General features: G+C 43.2%; 1 protein-coding gene across 1 annotated transcript in view; it reads right to left on the reverse strand.

Annotated features, from left to right (window-relative positions):
• The window catches only part of EPG5 (ectopic P-granules 5 autophagy tethering factor), a 582,198-nt gene that overhangs the window by 357,462 nt on the left and 206,593 nt on the right, over positions 1-18,143 (reverse strand). Inside the window, exons 16-19 of the mRNA XM_078674745.1 lie at positions 6,468-6,727; positions 5,714-5,854; positions 1,241-1,385; positions 743-940 (exon numbers count right to left, since the gene is read on the reverse strand). Coding sequence (XP_078530871.1) covers positions 743-940; positions 1,241-1,385; positions 5,714-5,854; positions 6,468-6,727 — 744 coding nt within the window. The remainder of the gene's footprint in view (positions 1-742; positions 941-1,240; positions 1,386-5,713; positions 5,855-6,467; positions 6,728-18,143) is intronic.

The following is an 18,143-nucleotide window of genomic DNA, read 5'->3' on the forward strand; positions in this document are numbered from 1 at the left end:
CTAACTATAACTTCCATATATATACATATATATATATACATATATATATATATATATGTTAGGTTAGAGGGGCACAGACAACAGCACTCAGCGCTTCACTTTCATGTTGTTTTATTTTCGGCAGAGCGTTTCTTCCTAAGCAGATCTTCGTCAAGGCCAATTTGCATATTGTGCACCATCAACCATAAAACTAACCAACCAGGTGAAAGAATATAGAAAAAATACTGTCACCAGTATATCTCGGAAAAGCATGGTGGTAAAGTCATTGCGTGGTAAAGGCACTGCGTGGTAAAGGCATACGTTGTAATGTCATACAACCCTTTGGATGCGCAATTACTTTAACCTTTAAGTAATCCATTTGGGTAATTGCTGTAAAAATATGGATACTCTTATTATACATATGCAGACAACACCCACATCACCAACAAAGTTGCAAAGAACTATAAAAACAGACAGAATCTGGTTACAACAAACATTGGTTGGAAAAGAGCAACAGGGTAGCTGTTGAGCGTATGTGCTCATATGGAAGAAAGATGCATATGCAACAACTTTAACTAAACATCTACGATAGCAGTTTCTGTGGCCGACAGTAGGTGTCCTTGTGCCCACATGATGAGAATGGGAAAGAGTTAGGACACAGGAGGATAATGTATTAGCACCATATTTGTTATAAGAAGTGTACATAAAGACATATATGAGGGAAATACATTTTTTCAACTTTCTGTTTTGTGAAATCTGTTACCTTATGCAGCTGATAAAGTATCTTCTGCACACATTCTTCTTGCATGTTCCTAAATGCTGCTTTGCACAACTGATCCATCAGAAAGAGGTTGGTCTTCTCTCTGTGCCAAAGTGACTGACTAGTCAGCAGCTGTACCCAAAACTCCAACACAGCAACGGGACCAACTTGGTTAGGCAAGCTGCTAGCTGAAACATGAGTCTAACAAAAGACACAACATTATTGTTCAGCATGGGTACAAATAAACTGCTCACAGAAAAAAAACATTATGATAGCAAAGTATTTCCAGACACTTCCCTTCCTAAATAGGAATTACACAGCAACATTTTCACTCTAATAAAAGCAATAGCTACAAATTGCCTATAAAGAGCACAAAAAGTACTAGATAAAATGCTTGAATGAACCTCCATCACTTGTCATAACTTGGGGGCTCATTTCATACCACAAATAGTACACTAATGCAACACAATTTTAGTAACATGCCCACTCCTTCTCTCTTACCTGGATCATGCTGTCCAACATCTTTATATTTTCACCATAAGTCACTCCTATCAAGTGCTGTGTAACCTTCTGTGTCACTTGTTGAGTCATTCCTTGAGGAACACCGCTGTCAAGGTGTAGGAACAGACGTACATACGACAAAAACCTAAAGAAACAAACTAATTGTTAAACTGTCTGCATGTAATTTACTGTTATACACTCTAGCTACTTGATCACTCTTCCTTGTAAACTTTGCCACCAAGACTCGGATATCAACCCTATAAATAGTAGAGCACAAATGTAAGCCTAGGACTAATGCAAGTAGCACACAAAGGAAAAACATTTATTTGCCTCCTTTGTGCCCATTTGTTGTGCCAATTTGTCATGCTCAGTCCTACACTAGGTGGATTGTAGGACCCGGTTACTTATCTCAGATTTCTGACTCTGCATTATTGTAACTTTTTAGAAGTCTGGTAATTCCTATTACAACAAAGGTTATATCATCATCCTTGAGAATTCTAAATGCCGTCTTCAGTACCTCCTTATTAGAAATTGCATTTCTAGTTGGCAGGAACCACAATCCTAGTCGGGTAAGTCAGTTACACATTCTAAATTAACCTGAACTCACCCTCTGGTGGCTAGGCACAAAGCAGCCAGACTTAACTAAGAGGCAATGTATAAAGCAATTGTGCACACAACACACAGTAGAAAAAACACAAAAGGACTCCACACCAGTTTTAAAATAAAGAGAATATTTTTATGAGTAAAACAAGACCGAAACAACAAAAATTCCATAAGCAGAAGTCAAGATATGAATATTTAAAGAATACCATTTTGTAGTGCTTAGAAACAAATAGCGCCCCTGGGCTATATGATCACGCTTGACAGGGGCAAATCCAAAAGTTTAGGCCGAATATGATGGAGCACAGGTTGGATACAGGGACCAACCTTGACCAGGTGAACAGTACCTTGGATGAGTCAATGCAAAAGGCAATGGGTGGAGCAAAGGAGGAGAAGCATCGCTGTCAATCTCGCAGAAGGGGTGATGCAATGGTTCCGAGCTGCGCAATGTCGAGGGTCAAGAGTCAAGATGTGATGAACATTGGGGTGATGCGTCGCCATAGAACCACTGGGCTGTAGGTGATTCGTGCAGCACAAAACAATGCATTGGTGCCAAACTGCGGAAAAGTCGGAGATGAGTTGGAAATAGAGGCTGATACCTTGCGCTATCGGGGATGTAGTGTCCATGGTTCATGCAACAGTGACGGTGGGTCAGTTTATAAGGCAATGCTCCAGTTAAGATCAGCGGAATGTCATCAATGCATGGACTTTCTGGGTTGCAGCACTGAAAACTCCCTTCCAAGGACCTAGGACTGGATTGGCACACCTTAGCAGAGCAGGTATCACAGCAGACAGAGTCCTGGTGCTGGCTGCAGGGTGAAGTCTTTGATATCTCTGAGACTTCAGGAACAGAAGTCAAGCTAGCAAGCCCTTGGAGATACTTTGATTCTGGGATGTAAAGATGCAGGTCCAGTCCTTGTCATTCCCAGGCAAGAGGCACCAGGCCAACACAGCAAAGTGGCAATCCCTCCTGGCAGCACAGCCGCCCTTCTTCCTGGTAGAATGTCCTCAGTTCCAGAATTGTTCTGGTTTGGTTCTGTCAGAGGTCCAGTACTTATACCAAGTTGGGACTTTGAAATAGGGAGACTTCAAAGAGATGCCTTTGAAGTACACAAGACCTTGCCCTGGGGTACCCCATAGGGTAAAGGATGGATATCGGAGCTATCCGTAGCAGAAAAAATCTGAAACGTACGGCCATCCAAAAAAGAGACAATCCAGTCTAAGGCTGAACCACATATGCCAAGGGACCTCAGTGTGTTGACTAATATGGGGTGGGAAATCGTGTCGAACACCGCACAGAGGTCTAGTAGTATGAGCGTGACGGTGTCTCCGACATCGAGGTGAAGGCGCAGCCTCTCTTTTGACCCCCAGCAAAGTGGTCTCAGTGGAAAACCCAGTTCTAAACCCAGACTGAGAAGAGTGGAGAATTTTGCATGTCTCAATAAACTGGGAAAGATGGAAGTGAATATGTCTCTCAAGAATTTTGGAGAAGACTAGCAGAAGGGAAATCGGTCGGTAGTTTGCAAGAACAGTGGGGTCGGCGTTGGGTGTCTTTCGAAGAGGGGTCACCATAGCATGTTTCCAATGAGCGGGAACTTTGGACTCAAGTAGAGAAGAGTTTAAAACATTCAGGATGACATGCATATGGGAAGAAACAAGTTGCTTGAGAATATAGATCGGTAATGGGTCTTTAGGAGAGCCAGACTTTACTTTGTTGAAAATAATGGCTAGGGAGTCTAAGTTGAGAAGGGGCCAGGAGTCTAAAAGAGGGAGAGTAGTGCGAAACTCCATAACAGGTTCTGTGTGTGATGTGATAGCAGTCAGACTAGGAGAAGGTAGTATGCCGTTAGTAGTTGTGGAAAGTGGATGCAGGGACCTGCTCAAATGGGAGTTGGCTATTTCAAGATATATCTTCTCAATTTTATGTGTGAAGAAGTGAGCAAGATCTTCACACCAATTTTTATTTAATGGCAAAGGGTTTCCAGTGGTTTCTGATCCAGCAAGCTTTTTTACTAGACCAAAGAGAGTTTTTGAGCAGTTGGCGGCATCAGCAATGGTTTTGGAAACAAAACTGGCCCTAGCGGTATTACAAAGGTTGTGATATATTTGTTTAGCCTTTTTACAGGCATCTTTAAGGTCAGGCGCGTAGTCTCTTCTCCATTTCCGTTCCAATACTTTACATTTAGATTTTTCAATTTCTAAAGTATCATTGAACCATGGGGCCGTGGGACGATGGTGTATACGTTTTTATTGGTCAGGGGAAGACAGGAGTCTATGGCATTAGAAAGCCAGATATGAACATTCTTAGAGAGCACGTCAACCTGCGAGTCAGATGTAGGTAGATTAGAACGTAGAAGATTGTTAACAGCATTAGGGTTAATTTATTTCCAATCTCTTTTGGAAGTCATAAGAGAAGGGAAAGAAGACAGCGAGGTGGGAGGAAGATAGACTTTAAACCTCAGTAGAAAATGATCGAACCAGTGAATAGGTGCTGCCGGAGCACAGTGAATGTAGAGAAGGCAAGAAAAAATGGGGTCAAGAAGGTGTTCTGCTTTGTGCGTAGGGCCAGAATTACAGAGATTAACATTCATGGCGGCAAGGTCGGAAATAAAATCAGTACATATGGAATTGGAGAGATCGTCTAAATGTAAATTTAGATCAAAAGTAGTGAGAAGTTATTAGAACTCATAAGTAAAGGGGATAGAAGACCAGGCAGAGATGTAGCCCAAGAAGTGGGAGGGCCAGAATAAAACTGAAAAAGTGAAATTGGGGTTAAGTGCGATTTTAAACAAGGTGGCTTCACAGTTAGGGAAGTCCACCGGATCAAGTTTACATTGAAGGTGTTTCTTATAAGTGATGGCTATTCCCCCGCCTGTTCTAGTGGCTCTAGCCATTCTAACAATGGCTTAGTTTGATGGTAGAGCTGTTGCAAAATCGGGGCCCGCACTCTCATTAAGCCAAGTCTCTGTGAGGAAAAAAGCATTGGGTAGTTCCTCAAGGAGAAGATCAAAAATATCCCTTTTATGGTTAGGTAGTGAACGGCAGTTTAAACTGAGAAACGTAAACTCTTTTGTGGGGGAAACATTCGAAGGAGTGTTTGACTTGTTTCCCATAGACGTAAGGTGGCTTTAACTGGGAGGTGGCAAGAGAGCAACTGCAACCAGGACAGGCTTCTACAGCTGAGTTATCAACTGAAAGCTGAATGCAGTCAGGTTTCATTGCAGGGCGAAGGTCTAAGAGTTGTTTAGACGAAAATATGAGTCTATTTGAAGGCTTTGGGCCAGGGGTCGTGGCCCCTGGTCCAGGCCGGGCGCGGCTGGGTGCAGACGGGCTTGCCTTTGGCGCACCTTCGGCGCGCCAGCGGCGCTTGCGCCCTGTCATGTGGTAAAATAGAGGTTAACGCGGGAAGAATAGCCCGCTAACCACTGCTGCCCGGAAGTGTACCTGACTCCAATGCCACCAACCCAACCCACCTTCCACTCAAACGGCACTAGCCGCGACGGACGAAGGCGTGGGTGAGGCAGTAAGGAGGAGCAAGCGCCCAGTCCCCAGAGTATAACTTAATGGTACCATAACCTCTAAGGTGAGAAGTGACAGATCACGAATTGTCGGATAAAAGAGAAACATATCACAAACAAATATTTAACTGGATCCTAATATTTTACAATGAATATTACCAGAACAGCATAGATATGTCTTAATAATCTACACTGGATATTAATGATAAAGATCTTCTGCTGTCATATCTGCGCAATGGGTGCTAAAACATTTGCAAGCAGAGTAAATATGTAAATAAAGAACAACAAATAATCTGAATGACAACTGCCCAAAGTGCTACAGAAAGTACAATTCTAATAGAAACATATGGCTTACTGTTCATTCTTGAGCAGATAGTACTGGCAGGGGTAGAAGAGAGGCAAGACTTTATCCAGCACATGGAGGACTGCTCTGAGATGCCTGGACTGCACAAGGACACCGAGCAAAGGAATCCCATCTGCACAAAACCTTTCAATACTGCAAAAGAAAACGACAGGAGCAAAATAAAACAATGCAAAACAGCACAAACCTTATTGGAAGGTTCAAACTAACTAAGTACAGTGCCTTTGCATATTTCGAAATCTAGGCTTGTAATCTAGATGTCAGGCCCAAGTGACCTAAAAAAGGTCTGGTCACAGAATTAATTATCTCCTGATCACAGGATGCTGTCACCACAGTGCTGTGGGCTATAACCTTGACAGAGATGCTAGTCCACTGTCAATAGGTGGACCCACAGAAAGGTGCAGGACCTCAAGTAGCCTGGGACAGGCTTAGGTATCTGCGCAAATGCTTAGATAAGCGTGCTGCCAGGCCCAAATAAAAAAGTCAGGATACTAGATATACATGCCGCTGGGCACATGTGGGAAGGGATCACAAGGCTATACAATGCAGGCGGTATTCCCATCGCAACACGGAGCATGAGCAGGTACAGGTACAGGTACAAAAAGAAATAAACAGTGAAAACTAGTACAAACTGGTAGAAACATTGATGTCTTTGAAAATTCTGTAATTCGAGAGTAACAGAATATTGCACTAAACAAACAAGAAAGCAGTTACTTATAGATAAAACCAGAAAAAAAGCATTAATTACCTGTGACCCAATGTTGTGCTTGCCAATGCAAGATAACAACCAAGAGGGATTTCGGCTTTTACAGCTTTAATTAGAGGATGAAGCATGGTGGTTTCAGTTAGATCAGGGGCTGTGGTGGAGACAGGAGCATCATGTGGACAAAGAGGAACACAGTGGTCATTTCTGTGAAGTTTTAATCTTAATACCAAATCCCAGGCCCACTGATTAAAGGAGGTCTCAGGTGTTTGTCCCAGACGAACAACACTCGTTAGGTATGATACCTAATACAGATGCAAAAAGAGAATAATATTAAAAGCATGATACACAATTTATACTTTCACATGAGGCTTAATGGAGGACTTCATTTCATAGACAACACCTGAAAGGATACAAATCAAATAATGGTAGATTTGATAAAAATGTAAATAAAAATATTATGATGATGGTCAAACTAACATTTTCACATTGCAAACTTTTCTTCATATCTCAAACTTACTGACACTTGAGTTAAAAGAGAAAACCAAGATAACGCCCAAATGTCCTTAAAAATATTTTAGCATATATCTTTTGGTAATGCACACTTTCATCACTCTCTCCACTGATATTTTCTCACATTTTGAGCATCAGTTTTGCATCAGTTCTTCATTAATGAGTGGAAAAGTAACTTGTTGAAATAGTTGTGGGCACATAACTTAACAGAATGGATGTTCGTAAATATCAGATACTAGAAATATGGATAAGTCAGTTTCCTGACCAAAAGCTGCACACAGAACATTCAGAAATTGGGAAAAATGCTGCTTCCAAATGTCTGCAAGTTCATATTGAGTCTACAGTAGTCATCTCAAGAGGAAGAAGCCTGCCACTTCAGGGTTGCAACTGCTCGGAAATTGTGTGATTCGCCAAGGCAGAATTTAATTTGTCTTCATACAATTGCATTTGACCCTCTATTTTAATTAACATGATAGAGCCCTTGTTTGTATCCTTGCATGTACAGTACACAGGTTCACTGTGATATTGGGTTGTCGCCTTTACCCATGTTGGCAGCTATTATAAGCTGCATATCTTGACACAGATCACCATCTTGGTATATAATTAGAAACAAATTATTGCTTGCTACAATCTTTGAGTTTTTTTTGCCAGTGGAGATTAACTCCACCTGTAATGTGGACCTGAGATTTTTCCTAGATCACATAAATCTTTATAAAATGCATATATCTTATTATTATTAGCCTTTTGCTTTTTGCTATGCACTTCATGCATTCTGTTGTCACTGCCATAGCACAAGATTTCAGTTAGATAAACAGATAAGAGCCAGATGAAGCAAAACAGCTGGCATTCTACTGTAAGCCTCAACAGCTCCTTGTTGAGCCCTAAGCTTTTCAACATATACATCAGACATCTATCAGACATTTTCTGAGCACTAGGTTTTACGATGGTATTCTACACGAACGACACCCAGATTGTTGTCTCCCTGTCACCCAATACCAATTCTACTTTAGAAAGACTAATTATATGTCTAGAACAGGTGACCAATTTGATGGCGGCTAGCTGTCACAAGCTAAATGGGGACAAAACAGGGGTAATGGTAGTTGGCAACAATCCATCTCCCTGGAATCAATTCATCTGGCCACCATGCTTGGGAGAGTCTCCCACTCTAAAATCAGAAGTGGAAAAGCCTTGGAGTCACTTTGGACAAAAACATAACCATGGCTTCCCAGGTAGGGACTTGCTTCAACTTTTTGAGATCCCTCAGGAAAACACTCAAATGGGTTCCCCTGGACTGTCAGAGGACTGTCGTTCAAGGCCTCATACTTTCTTGACTTGACTATAGCAACTCTCTTTACTTGGGTAGTCCATCTTGTCGTCAAAAAGCTGCAGGTTATTCAACACACCATGGCACAACCTTTACTGTGCCAGCCCAAAATGCATTCAGCACACTCGGCTCTTGCTAAACTCCGTTGGCTACCTGTTAGAACAAGGATAGAGTTTAAAGCCCTAGCACACAAGATTAAACACTCACCTGGCCTATATATGAGGTACTGGGTTTTTCAGAACCGGTACCAAACCGGTAACCCAGCGGTGCCAGGGTACACCCAAAGACCTCGGGTACTTTCCCGATTCAGACCACAGAAACTCAGAGTCTTCTAGGTGAAGTCAAGGATCAATTTTATTGGCTGCAACCAAGAAACAAGCGTTCTAGAAGTACAACACACGGGATGTATATTCTCAGGAGACTGCTCAATCCTACAAAGTCAGGCTTCTCTTTTTATACAAAATATTGTGCTTTAGGCAAACATTCTTCGAATTTACAGTATACTATTCACATTTTTTCGGTACAAAGGAAAAGCAGAGTCATGATGACATGTCCATATTTCAGTTCGTCCAGCCCACAACAAATCACCCGGCAAGGCCCAACATTTCATCAGATATCGGTGGACCCCCAATAAAAACGGGCACCTCCCCATCATAAAGCAAGTGAGAGAAAAAGGAGCAGGGACAGGTGTGAGCAAGATTCGGCAGGGTGTGTACGATGAAATGGGTTTATGGCCTGTTGTGCCTTGATGCTATCTCATTCGGCCACTGGGAGAGGAACTGACCAAACAGGCACGGCCTGGGGCAATGGTTTCAACCTGCCCAGGTCAGAGAAAAGTCAATCAAGGTGTACGTGTCCTTTGGAATCGAATTTAGCTGTATCATAAGCCTATGTAAAGGGCAACTCACACAATGGCTGCCGTATACAAAATGGAAGCTAAGGGTTCAAGACGAAAATGACGATTTCGAGGTGAAATTGTCACTCGAATATGACGAAAATGCTTGTACATAGTGTACTAGCCATGTTCGGTCTTTTGATATAAAAATCGTCATGCTACGACGAAGTTTTATTCACGAGTTCAGAATTTTCAGAACCACAAACCCTCCTTTTGCCCTTACATAGGCAATTTAACCTAATCTCATGCTAATCTGAGTCCAGGTCTATATTCCTAAAGTCATTGAGATGTTGCTGTAGCATCATTCTAGTACTCAGCTCGTCTCTTGATACAGGTTTCCTTACACATGATGCAGCACAGAGGCCACATATTGCAGGAGCACACTGCACGCACAGACAGAACAGGAAAAGAATGGCTAGGACCATCCCAATGACCATCAGAATTTTCCATCCCCAGGCGGATATCAGTTCCCAGAACCATCCCATTAAAGACCAATCTCCTTTATCACCATGAATAGATTCGGAAATCTTATGCAGTTTAGAGATGGCCTGGTACACTGTTGGAGCGTTATCTGGAATGAAAACACAGCAACTCGATTGGATCAATCTACATACCCCACCTCGGTCGGCAAGTATGACATCTAATGCGACCCTGTTCTGAAGGGTCATAAGTCGATCCGACTGGAGCTCAGCAGTCAAGTTACTAAGGGCACCAGCAGTTTCAATCACGGTGGATTCAACCACCCTTGTCAATTGCCTTATGTTCCTGCTGTTAGCCATCGGTCCCCAGAACGGCAGAAAACCCTTTACGAAGTCCCCAAATTCTTGTCCTGCAGTGTCTTCTTGACTCAAGGCACCTCTAACTATCCTTGTCTTGTGGTAATCTGCCGCTGCTGTGTAGGTGGGAGGCAACAGGAACGAAACAAAACATGAGCCCGAAAAGTCAGGGGGCAACCATGTATAGGCTCTATCATGGCAGATGAAATAGGTACCCTTAGCTGCTAAAAACGAAGGGGAAGTCTGGGCTGAAAAAACATACGTTTTAGTGCAGATACTTTTCCCTAACTGAGCTCTGGGATTCGTGCCATTACCTTGCAGACACAGATGACCCTGATGGGGTACAATCCAAATCGGGGAAGATCTCTTAGCTTGCTGTTTCTCTATGTAGCTCCATATCCGGTTACGTTCCATCCTATGTATACTAGTGTCTCATCTCTCGGGATAGTCTCATAAGAAATATCTTCCTTAATCATGTCTACTATACCCTTAACTAGAGCACTATTCTTAGGATTGTCTGTTACAGAACGTAGGGGGTAGACTTCATGTGCGTAAATGAACATTGTTCTGTATGCCCACACAGAACCATTGTGGCTGAAAGGCAGGACCAGATAAGGGATACCTTTATCCGTTGTGTGAGGCATAAGACCACACACCCAACAGTTAGTTGTGTTCATTACAAGTTGGTGTTGGTGCAAGAGCTGAACAAAGGAGTTATTAATAAACTCTAATCTCCTAGCTGATTCGTGTTCAAGAAGGGGTTGAAAAGAGTGTGGGGAAACAGTAGAAGGAGGAGGTATGGGCGAAGTAGTGGGTGCAAATGTTACTCGAAAAGAGAACAAAACATAACTTATTAGAAATATCATCACACTGAATAACATAAAAATGCACAATATCAAAAAGCTTTTCTTTGTCATTATTTTACAGATCCTGGTTTTAAAGTTCACTCTTTTGGCAGGTCTCTCCATCTCGGAAAACTCCATCCTCTCTAAATTGCTGCCCGCGATGGGAGGTTGATTCTGCTAAGGAATGCTTCTGTCAGTCCAGGGCAACTCCCTTAGACCAACCAGAACTGCCAACCTAACGTCGTCAGCTGCACCCCAAAGACTTTGGGCAATCGCGGCCCTAGCAGCGGAACCCGGATGGCGGTTCGAAAAACAAAAATAAGCAAGTTTCTTAGATGGGAGAGCTGCACTTTCAAAAATAGCAGGATAAAAAAAAACACATTTTTATTTGTCCATAGGTCTCGGTCTCAAATTATAGCGCTTTTTCCCAGGTATTGTTTGGTCTTTGAAAAGGAGTTCAGGTTCTGTAGTCCAATGGAATTGACGGTGATACAACTGGTTGCAAAATGTTATCGCTCTCTTGTTCAGTAAGTGTTCCTTTTACTCGTGCATCACTGAAAGGCAGAAAGCGTGGTACAGTTTCAGTTTCTGAGTCGGCGACACCCTTCTGGACCCACTGGTCATACGGCAGAGGTAGGGGTATCCTTTTACAATGGACCCCATGGATCCAGTGCTTCTTCCCTTCCACTCGAACAGCTGATCTTGTGGAAAGAAGGACGAGGTGCGGTCCGGTCCACCTGGGCTGGTCGTTCTTGGTTCGCTGGAAATTCTTGACAAGGACCCAGGATCCAGGGTCGATTGCGTGACCTGGAGTTTCAGAGACTGGAGGCAGGGTGTCGTGAACCTGTTGATGCAAAACACGCAATTTAGCCGTCAATTCGTACAGATAGTCAAGCAAAACAGGGTGTTCGAGTTCGCTGAACTTAGTGGGCCTTGGCACTCCCCATATGTTGGCCGGGCGGCCGAAAACAATCTCATAGGGACTAAGTTTCACTCGTGAATGCACAGTCATTCTGGTGGATAGGAGTGCTAAGGGTAGAGCATCAGGCCATTTAAGACCTGTGCTCGCTTGAATTTTGGCTAGTTTTAACTTAAGCGTGCCATTATAACATTCTACTAATCCCGCTGATTGGGGGTGATTTTCAGCGTGGAACCTTTGCTGAATGCCTAACCCTTCACATACTCTCTTCATCACTCGACCCACAAATACACTCCCATTATCACTCCAGACCATTCTAGGCATTCCGAACCTGGGGAAGAACTCTTTCACAAGGGCTTTAGCTGTGGATAAGGCAGTATTGTCTTTTAGGGGGTATGCTTCTACCCATCTTGAGAAGGCACAAACAACAACGAGTACGTATTTTAGATTGTTGCACCTCTCCATGTGGATGAAATCTAGCTGCAAAACCTCAAACGGATACGTAGGAGGTGCAAAATGACCAGCTGGAGTTGGGGTTCCCCTACCAGGATTGTGTTTCAGACACACCATGCAATTCTTGACGACATTCTCTGCACACTTTGGAATTCCTGAATTTTGCCATACTGGAGCCAACAACTTGCAAATCCCTTTCACGCTGATATGAGCCATTCCATGAGCCATTGTAACCACTGCAAGCACATATGCATCGGGTAACAACCATTTCTGATGCTCTGACAATTCAACCCAAACAGCCATTTGCATCCATTCTACCCGTACTTTCTCTCCACATGCTCAATTCTTTCTCTGTAGCTTCAGCTTGAATGGATTTCTCACTCTCTATCGTGTCTTCACACATTCCAACATCACCAACCCATCTTGCAGGGCCAGCAACATACATTCGGCTCATCACATTCCTTGCAGTTTCTTTCGCGATTTCGTCAGCAAATGCATTTCCACGACCAACATCATCAGTCACCTTCTTGTGAGCACTACATTTCACAATCGCCACTTGCAGAGGCAAGGTCAGTGATTCAAGAAGCTCATTCACCAACTGACAATGCTGAATCTTAGCTCCATGCGAATTCAGGAACCCACGTTCTTTCCACAATCGTCCAAAACTGTGAGCCACACCAAATGCATACTGGCTATTGGTATAGATAGTCACTTTCATTCCTTTAGACAACACACATGCTCTTGTAAGTGCAATCAATTCTGCTGCTTGAGCTGAATTATGTGGAATACGTGCAGCTTCAACAATTGTATGCAAAGTCGTGACAGCATATGCTGCAGTCGTGTCACCATTCGGAAGCTTGAAGCATGAACCATCCATCCACAATATACCATCACATTCCGCAAGAGGAGTGTCTAGGAGATCTATTCTCCCTTTCGTTTCTTCTTCTGTTCTAAGAAAACAATCATGCTGTTCAGAAGCATCTAGTTCCTCTACAATTGGCAACAACGTAGCTGGGTTTAGAGTGTTGCATCTTTTTATATGTACATGACTCGCTAACAATGTCAATTCGTAACCTGACAATCGAGCACTAGTTAAGTGCTGTTTCTTGGTTCTGTTCAACAACGTGTCCACTGCATGTGGAACCATCACGACTAACATATTATTCATCACTAGACCAGCAGACTGTCGAATAGAAACAGCTGCTGCTGCTGTTGCTCTTAAACAACTCGGCAATGCTTTAGCTACCGGATCCAAAGTCGACGAAAAATATGCACATGGACGCTGTTTGTCTCCAAACAACTGAGTCAAAACTGACAATGCACAACCTTGTTTCTCATGGACATACAATGTAAAGGGCTTACTGTAGTTGGGGGTACCCAACACAGGAGCCGAACATAATGCTGTGCGCAACTCAGAAAAACTTCTCTGACACTCTTCAGACCAAGGAATGGGATTGGGTGTATCTTTACACGTTAATGCAACCAAAGGTTTGGCTAATAACGAAAAATTTGGTATCCACTGTCTGCAATATGATGTAATACCCAAGATCGAGCAACCGCGAACTATGACAGTCGGTGCTCTGCTCTTCTGAAAAGCGTTCCTCTACTTTGGATCGACTTACTGGCTTTCCATACAGTGTGTGACATTTGCCTCCTGTGAATCCAGACCCCCCCTGCCCCCGGCCCCCCTCCCCCCTGTCTTGATAAAGATCCGCCGTGACCACCAATCGGGGCACACAAGGATCGAAACGTCGACGCACAATACTGGTCAAGAAACCTCCGGGAACGGGCACAGTAACCATCTGTCTCCTTGGAGTATTAACTTAGAACTCTGACCGCCAAAATCTTTTCCCCCCGCCCATTTTTCAGTGTATAAACTTTGTATATATTTGTAAATAAGTGTCACTGAATTTGTTGCACTATTCACTTTGCTCACCAATAGTCACTTTTCACATATGATTGAAATTGAAATGGAATGAAGTAATTCCGGTGTTTAAATGTGACTATGTTCTTATATAAAAGTTTTGAACTATATCTGTTGTCAGAGAGGTTTTATCATTCTTATTGGTTACATGGTGTTATGAGCTAACCTAGCCTTCACTCAAAAGCAATTTATTCCTTCACCCGACAGAACCGTTTTTGTCTTTAATCATACTTACCCAGGTTCTGAGGGACACAGGGTTACCCCTTTTTGGTAAAACGTAATACCCAAGAAAGCACGCACTTCTCTCTGTGTTCTTGGCACACTCAATTTCGCTATTGCCTGAATTCTTTCCGGGGTCAGTTTCCTTCCCTCCTTCGATAAGAGATGACCTAAGTAGGTCACTTCTTGTCGACAATATTGCAATTTTGAGAGAGACACGTTGTGGTGCAAATCACACAAATGACGCAACAATGACAATGTGGCTTCTTTACAGATTTCCTCAGTATCTGCAGCAACAAGCAAATCATCCACATACTGAATAAGGGTAGCACCTTCAGGTAAAACAATTGTATCAAGCTGTGTTTTTAAAGCTTGACTATATATTGATGGACTTTCACAGTAGCCCTGTGGAGCTCATTTAAAGCGGAAGCTGCGACCTACTAAACTGAAGCGAAAAATATCCCTACTCTCCTCAGCAATCGGGATGCTGAAGAAAGCATTCTTCAAGTCAATCACCGAAAACCATGCTGCAGAAGCTGGGATCATAGTCAATAGGGCAGTAATGTCGGGGACAACTGGAAATTGTGGTACAACTATTTTATTGACCTCTCTAAGATCAATCACAAATCTGTAAATAGGTGGCTGGGAAGGATCAGTTCGTTTTAAAACAGGCAGAACAGGGCTATTGCAAACGTTGCCTCTTGTCTCTTCAATGACATCTTTTTCAATTAGATCGTAAACGATCGCTAGCAAAGCTTTTTCACCTTCACTAGAAATTCTATATTGGGGAATTCGTGGTATTTTAACATTGGCTTTCAATGTTACAACATATGGCGGTATTTCTAAAAGACCTACATCATTAGGACCAGTAGCCCAAAGAATATTAGGGAGAGATGACAATTCTGTTGGAAGTTTGTCTCTCGACAAATACATTGAAGAAACCACTTTCTTACCCAGTGTAAGTTGTACTCCAGAAGGAGAACAGTACAAAGTCGCATACAATCTTTTTAGCAAATCTAATCCTAGCAAGTTTTCACCACAACCTGTTGTTAGAATAAGGGGTGCTTCGAATTCACAAGGACCAACAGAAAGAGACAAAGGGTCAGAAATCGGATTTCTAACCGGGGCGTCAGAAAAACCTACTGATACATTCATTTCGCCAGACAAGGATGCGCCAGGGAGTTTGGAGTGCATAATAGAACTCTTCGTAGCACCAGTATCCAACAGAAAAGGCTCTGACACACCTGATGTAATGACCTCAACGTAAGGTCCACTCTGATCTACTGGAACTGGAACAACTCCCTCTCTTTGTCTATGGCTGTCCTAGCAATCATTACCTTCCCAATGCTCATCTTCTGTATAGTAATCATCAGCATAGTACTGAGCTGTCCTACCAGATGCGTTATTCTGCTGATCGAACCTATTCATCGAATTTTGAGGTGGAAGAGACTGTGTGTTCTGGGGGAAATTTCCACGTTCTCTACCTCTAGACGCTTGTTGAACACCTCTACCTCTTACACCAGAAGCACCATTTGCACGCTGTAATAAAATAGGACAACTATACTTGAAATGACCCTCTTCCTTACAATATGAACACTGATTGGGGCCTACAGGGACACGTGGTTGAGTATACTTGACTCTTTGCGAGTTCCTCTGATACTGTTGAGGCTGCTGATAATTATTCTGATAGTTACTCTGACCACTATTATTTTGACCACCACTATTCTGGCCACCACCACCACGTGGCGGATATGCTTGCTGTAACAAAACCTTCGTTTTCAGCTCCTTAGTTTTCTTTTCTGCTCTATCTTTCTCATCTTTGTCTCGATTTTCGTAATATTGTGCAGTAGCCAATATCTGTGCTGAAGAGGAAACTGCCCAAGAACTCTCTGAATCTTTCAACTTTTTACACAACTCGGGAAGCAGATTGTGCACGAATTTATCGACGAACAAACGCTGACCACCTTCTGTGCTCATATCTTGACCACTGTGGTCGACAAACGTCTCTTCAAACCTGGTGAAGAAATCTGAGACCGTTTCATCTTTCTTCTGCTTACATGCAGACAATTTATCCCAATTTATTCGCATGGCAGGCATTAAGGTCTTCATGTAATTAATAATCCTACCAGGGAGATCTGCTACTAAAGGCTCAGGCTTAGCACCACCAACTTGTCGGCCATCTGCTGCAGTAATATTAGCCCATGAGTCACCTAACTCCTGATCATGATCTGCATGACGAATCTTTCCCCACAAAGGCTGTGGAACAACGTTCCCAAACAGCATGTCTATGTCTGCTAAATTCATGATACATGACCCAGCAGTTTGTGACAACTCTTTGTAATACCCTGCGGGATTTTTACGGGGATCAGGCAATTTCTGTTTAAGGGCCAAAACTTCAGCTCGCTTCCAAGGAACATGAACCCACACACGCTGAAAATGTACTGGCACAAGTGGTGGAACATTACCAGGACCAGCTGCTACTTCTTCCTTCCATACTGGAGGGACTTCCCTCATGGGGTACTGTCGCGCCTTTTTCCTACCGGGTGCGTCATGCTCAAATAGTGATTGAGAAGTGCCCCCCTTACTCCGAAATGACAACAATGTCTCAACCGCTCTCTCAACATCGGGACCTATGATCATGCCCTCTGCGAACTTGAACCGCACACGACACAACTTGGGCGGGTTGTATTCCAGATCATTGTCTTCCAAATCCTCACAGAGAAAAACACACATTTGTTCAAAAACATATCTCTGCTTCGGTGCTTCCCATTGACGGAAGACTTCCATGACAGACTCTACATCATACCTTACAGCGTCGATAACCCATTTATGCGCTAAACGATTCAGTAAATCTCTCTCTCGATAGTCAGGCAGTTGACTCCGCAACTGTCTTCGTTCTGTGTTAGGGGTCGTATTAGGCGACCCGAAGAAAGGTGAGAAAAGATTTGTAACAGTGTTGGCCATTCTCTGTCGAACGGAAGGAGAAACTGACGGAAGAACGGGTGGAAAAACAGGATGAGATAAGGCAGGGGCAGAGGCAATAGCAGAGGGATCATTAGGAGAAATAGAAGGTGCACTAGGCAGAGTCGTAGAAAGCACAGGTGAAGCAGATGTGATCGGTGGGCCTTGAGGAGGCTGCACCGAAGGAGCAGGAGCCAGCTGAAGAACAGCTGGTGGGTGCTGTGGAGGAACAGGAGGCACAGGTTGCACAACTAAAGGTTGCGGAGGTGCCGTGGCATTTTGCGCATAGGGGGGTGGCGAACTTAATAAATGCGACATTAAGGGATCTTTATCAAGCCCTTTTGCTGCATCTTGCTGAGGAGGTGGCAAAACTGGATAGCATTTATCTATTACCATTTTACGTTGCCTGTGCAACTGCTCACTCATCTGTTCTTCTTCATTGTCTTTAAACTGCATAGCAGCTTGCATTATCGAAATTCCGCCTTCTCTCTTATTTTTCTTCGCTAATTTAATTTCCTTCTGTTTGGCTTCTTTACGCCATAGGCGGAAAGAGTCAAACATCGCCGGCGGGCTTTCTTCTTAAAAAGTTTAACTTCGAGGTTATCTAAGATTTCTGTATCAAAGCTACCATATTGGGGCCATTTTAAAACACCATCTTTTCTGGTGTATTTGATCCACACTTCATTATATGTGATGGGACCCACGCCATGTTTTACATATAATTCATAAGTTGGAGTTCCAATCGGAGGAACCGGATACGAGTCCTCCAATCGGGAGTCCCTTTTACTACAACCAAGGCAAAACAAATTTCCAAGTCTGCTAAGACCAGGCATCTTCGCTCACTAGTCTATCTCCAAACTTCAAAGGATTATCGATTACGATATTTCTCGTG

Source organism: Lissotriton helveticus, chromosome 2_1, assembly GCF_964261635.1.
Source record: "Lissotriton helveticus chromosome 2_1, aLisHel1.1, whole genome shotgun sequence".
NCBI lineage: Eukaryota > Metazoa > Chordata > Amphibia > Caudata > Salamandridae > Lissotriton > Lissotriton helveticus.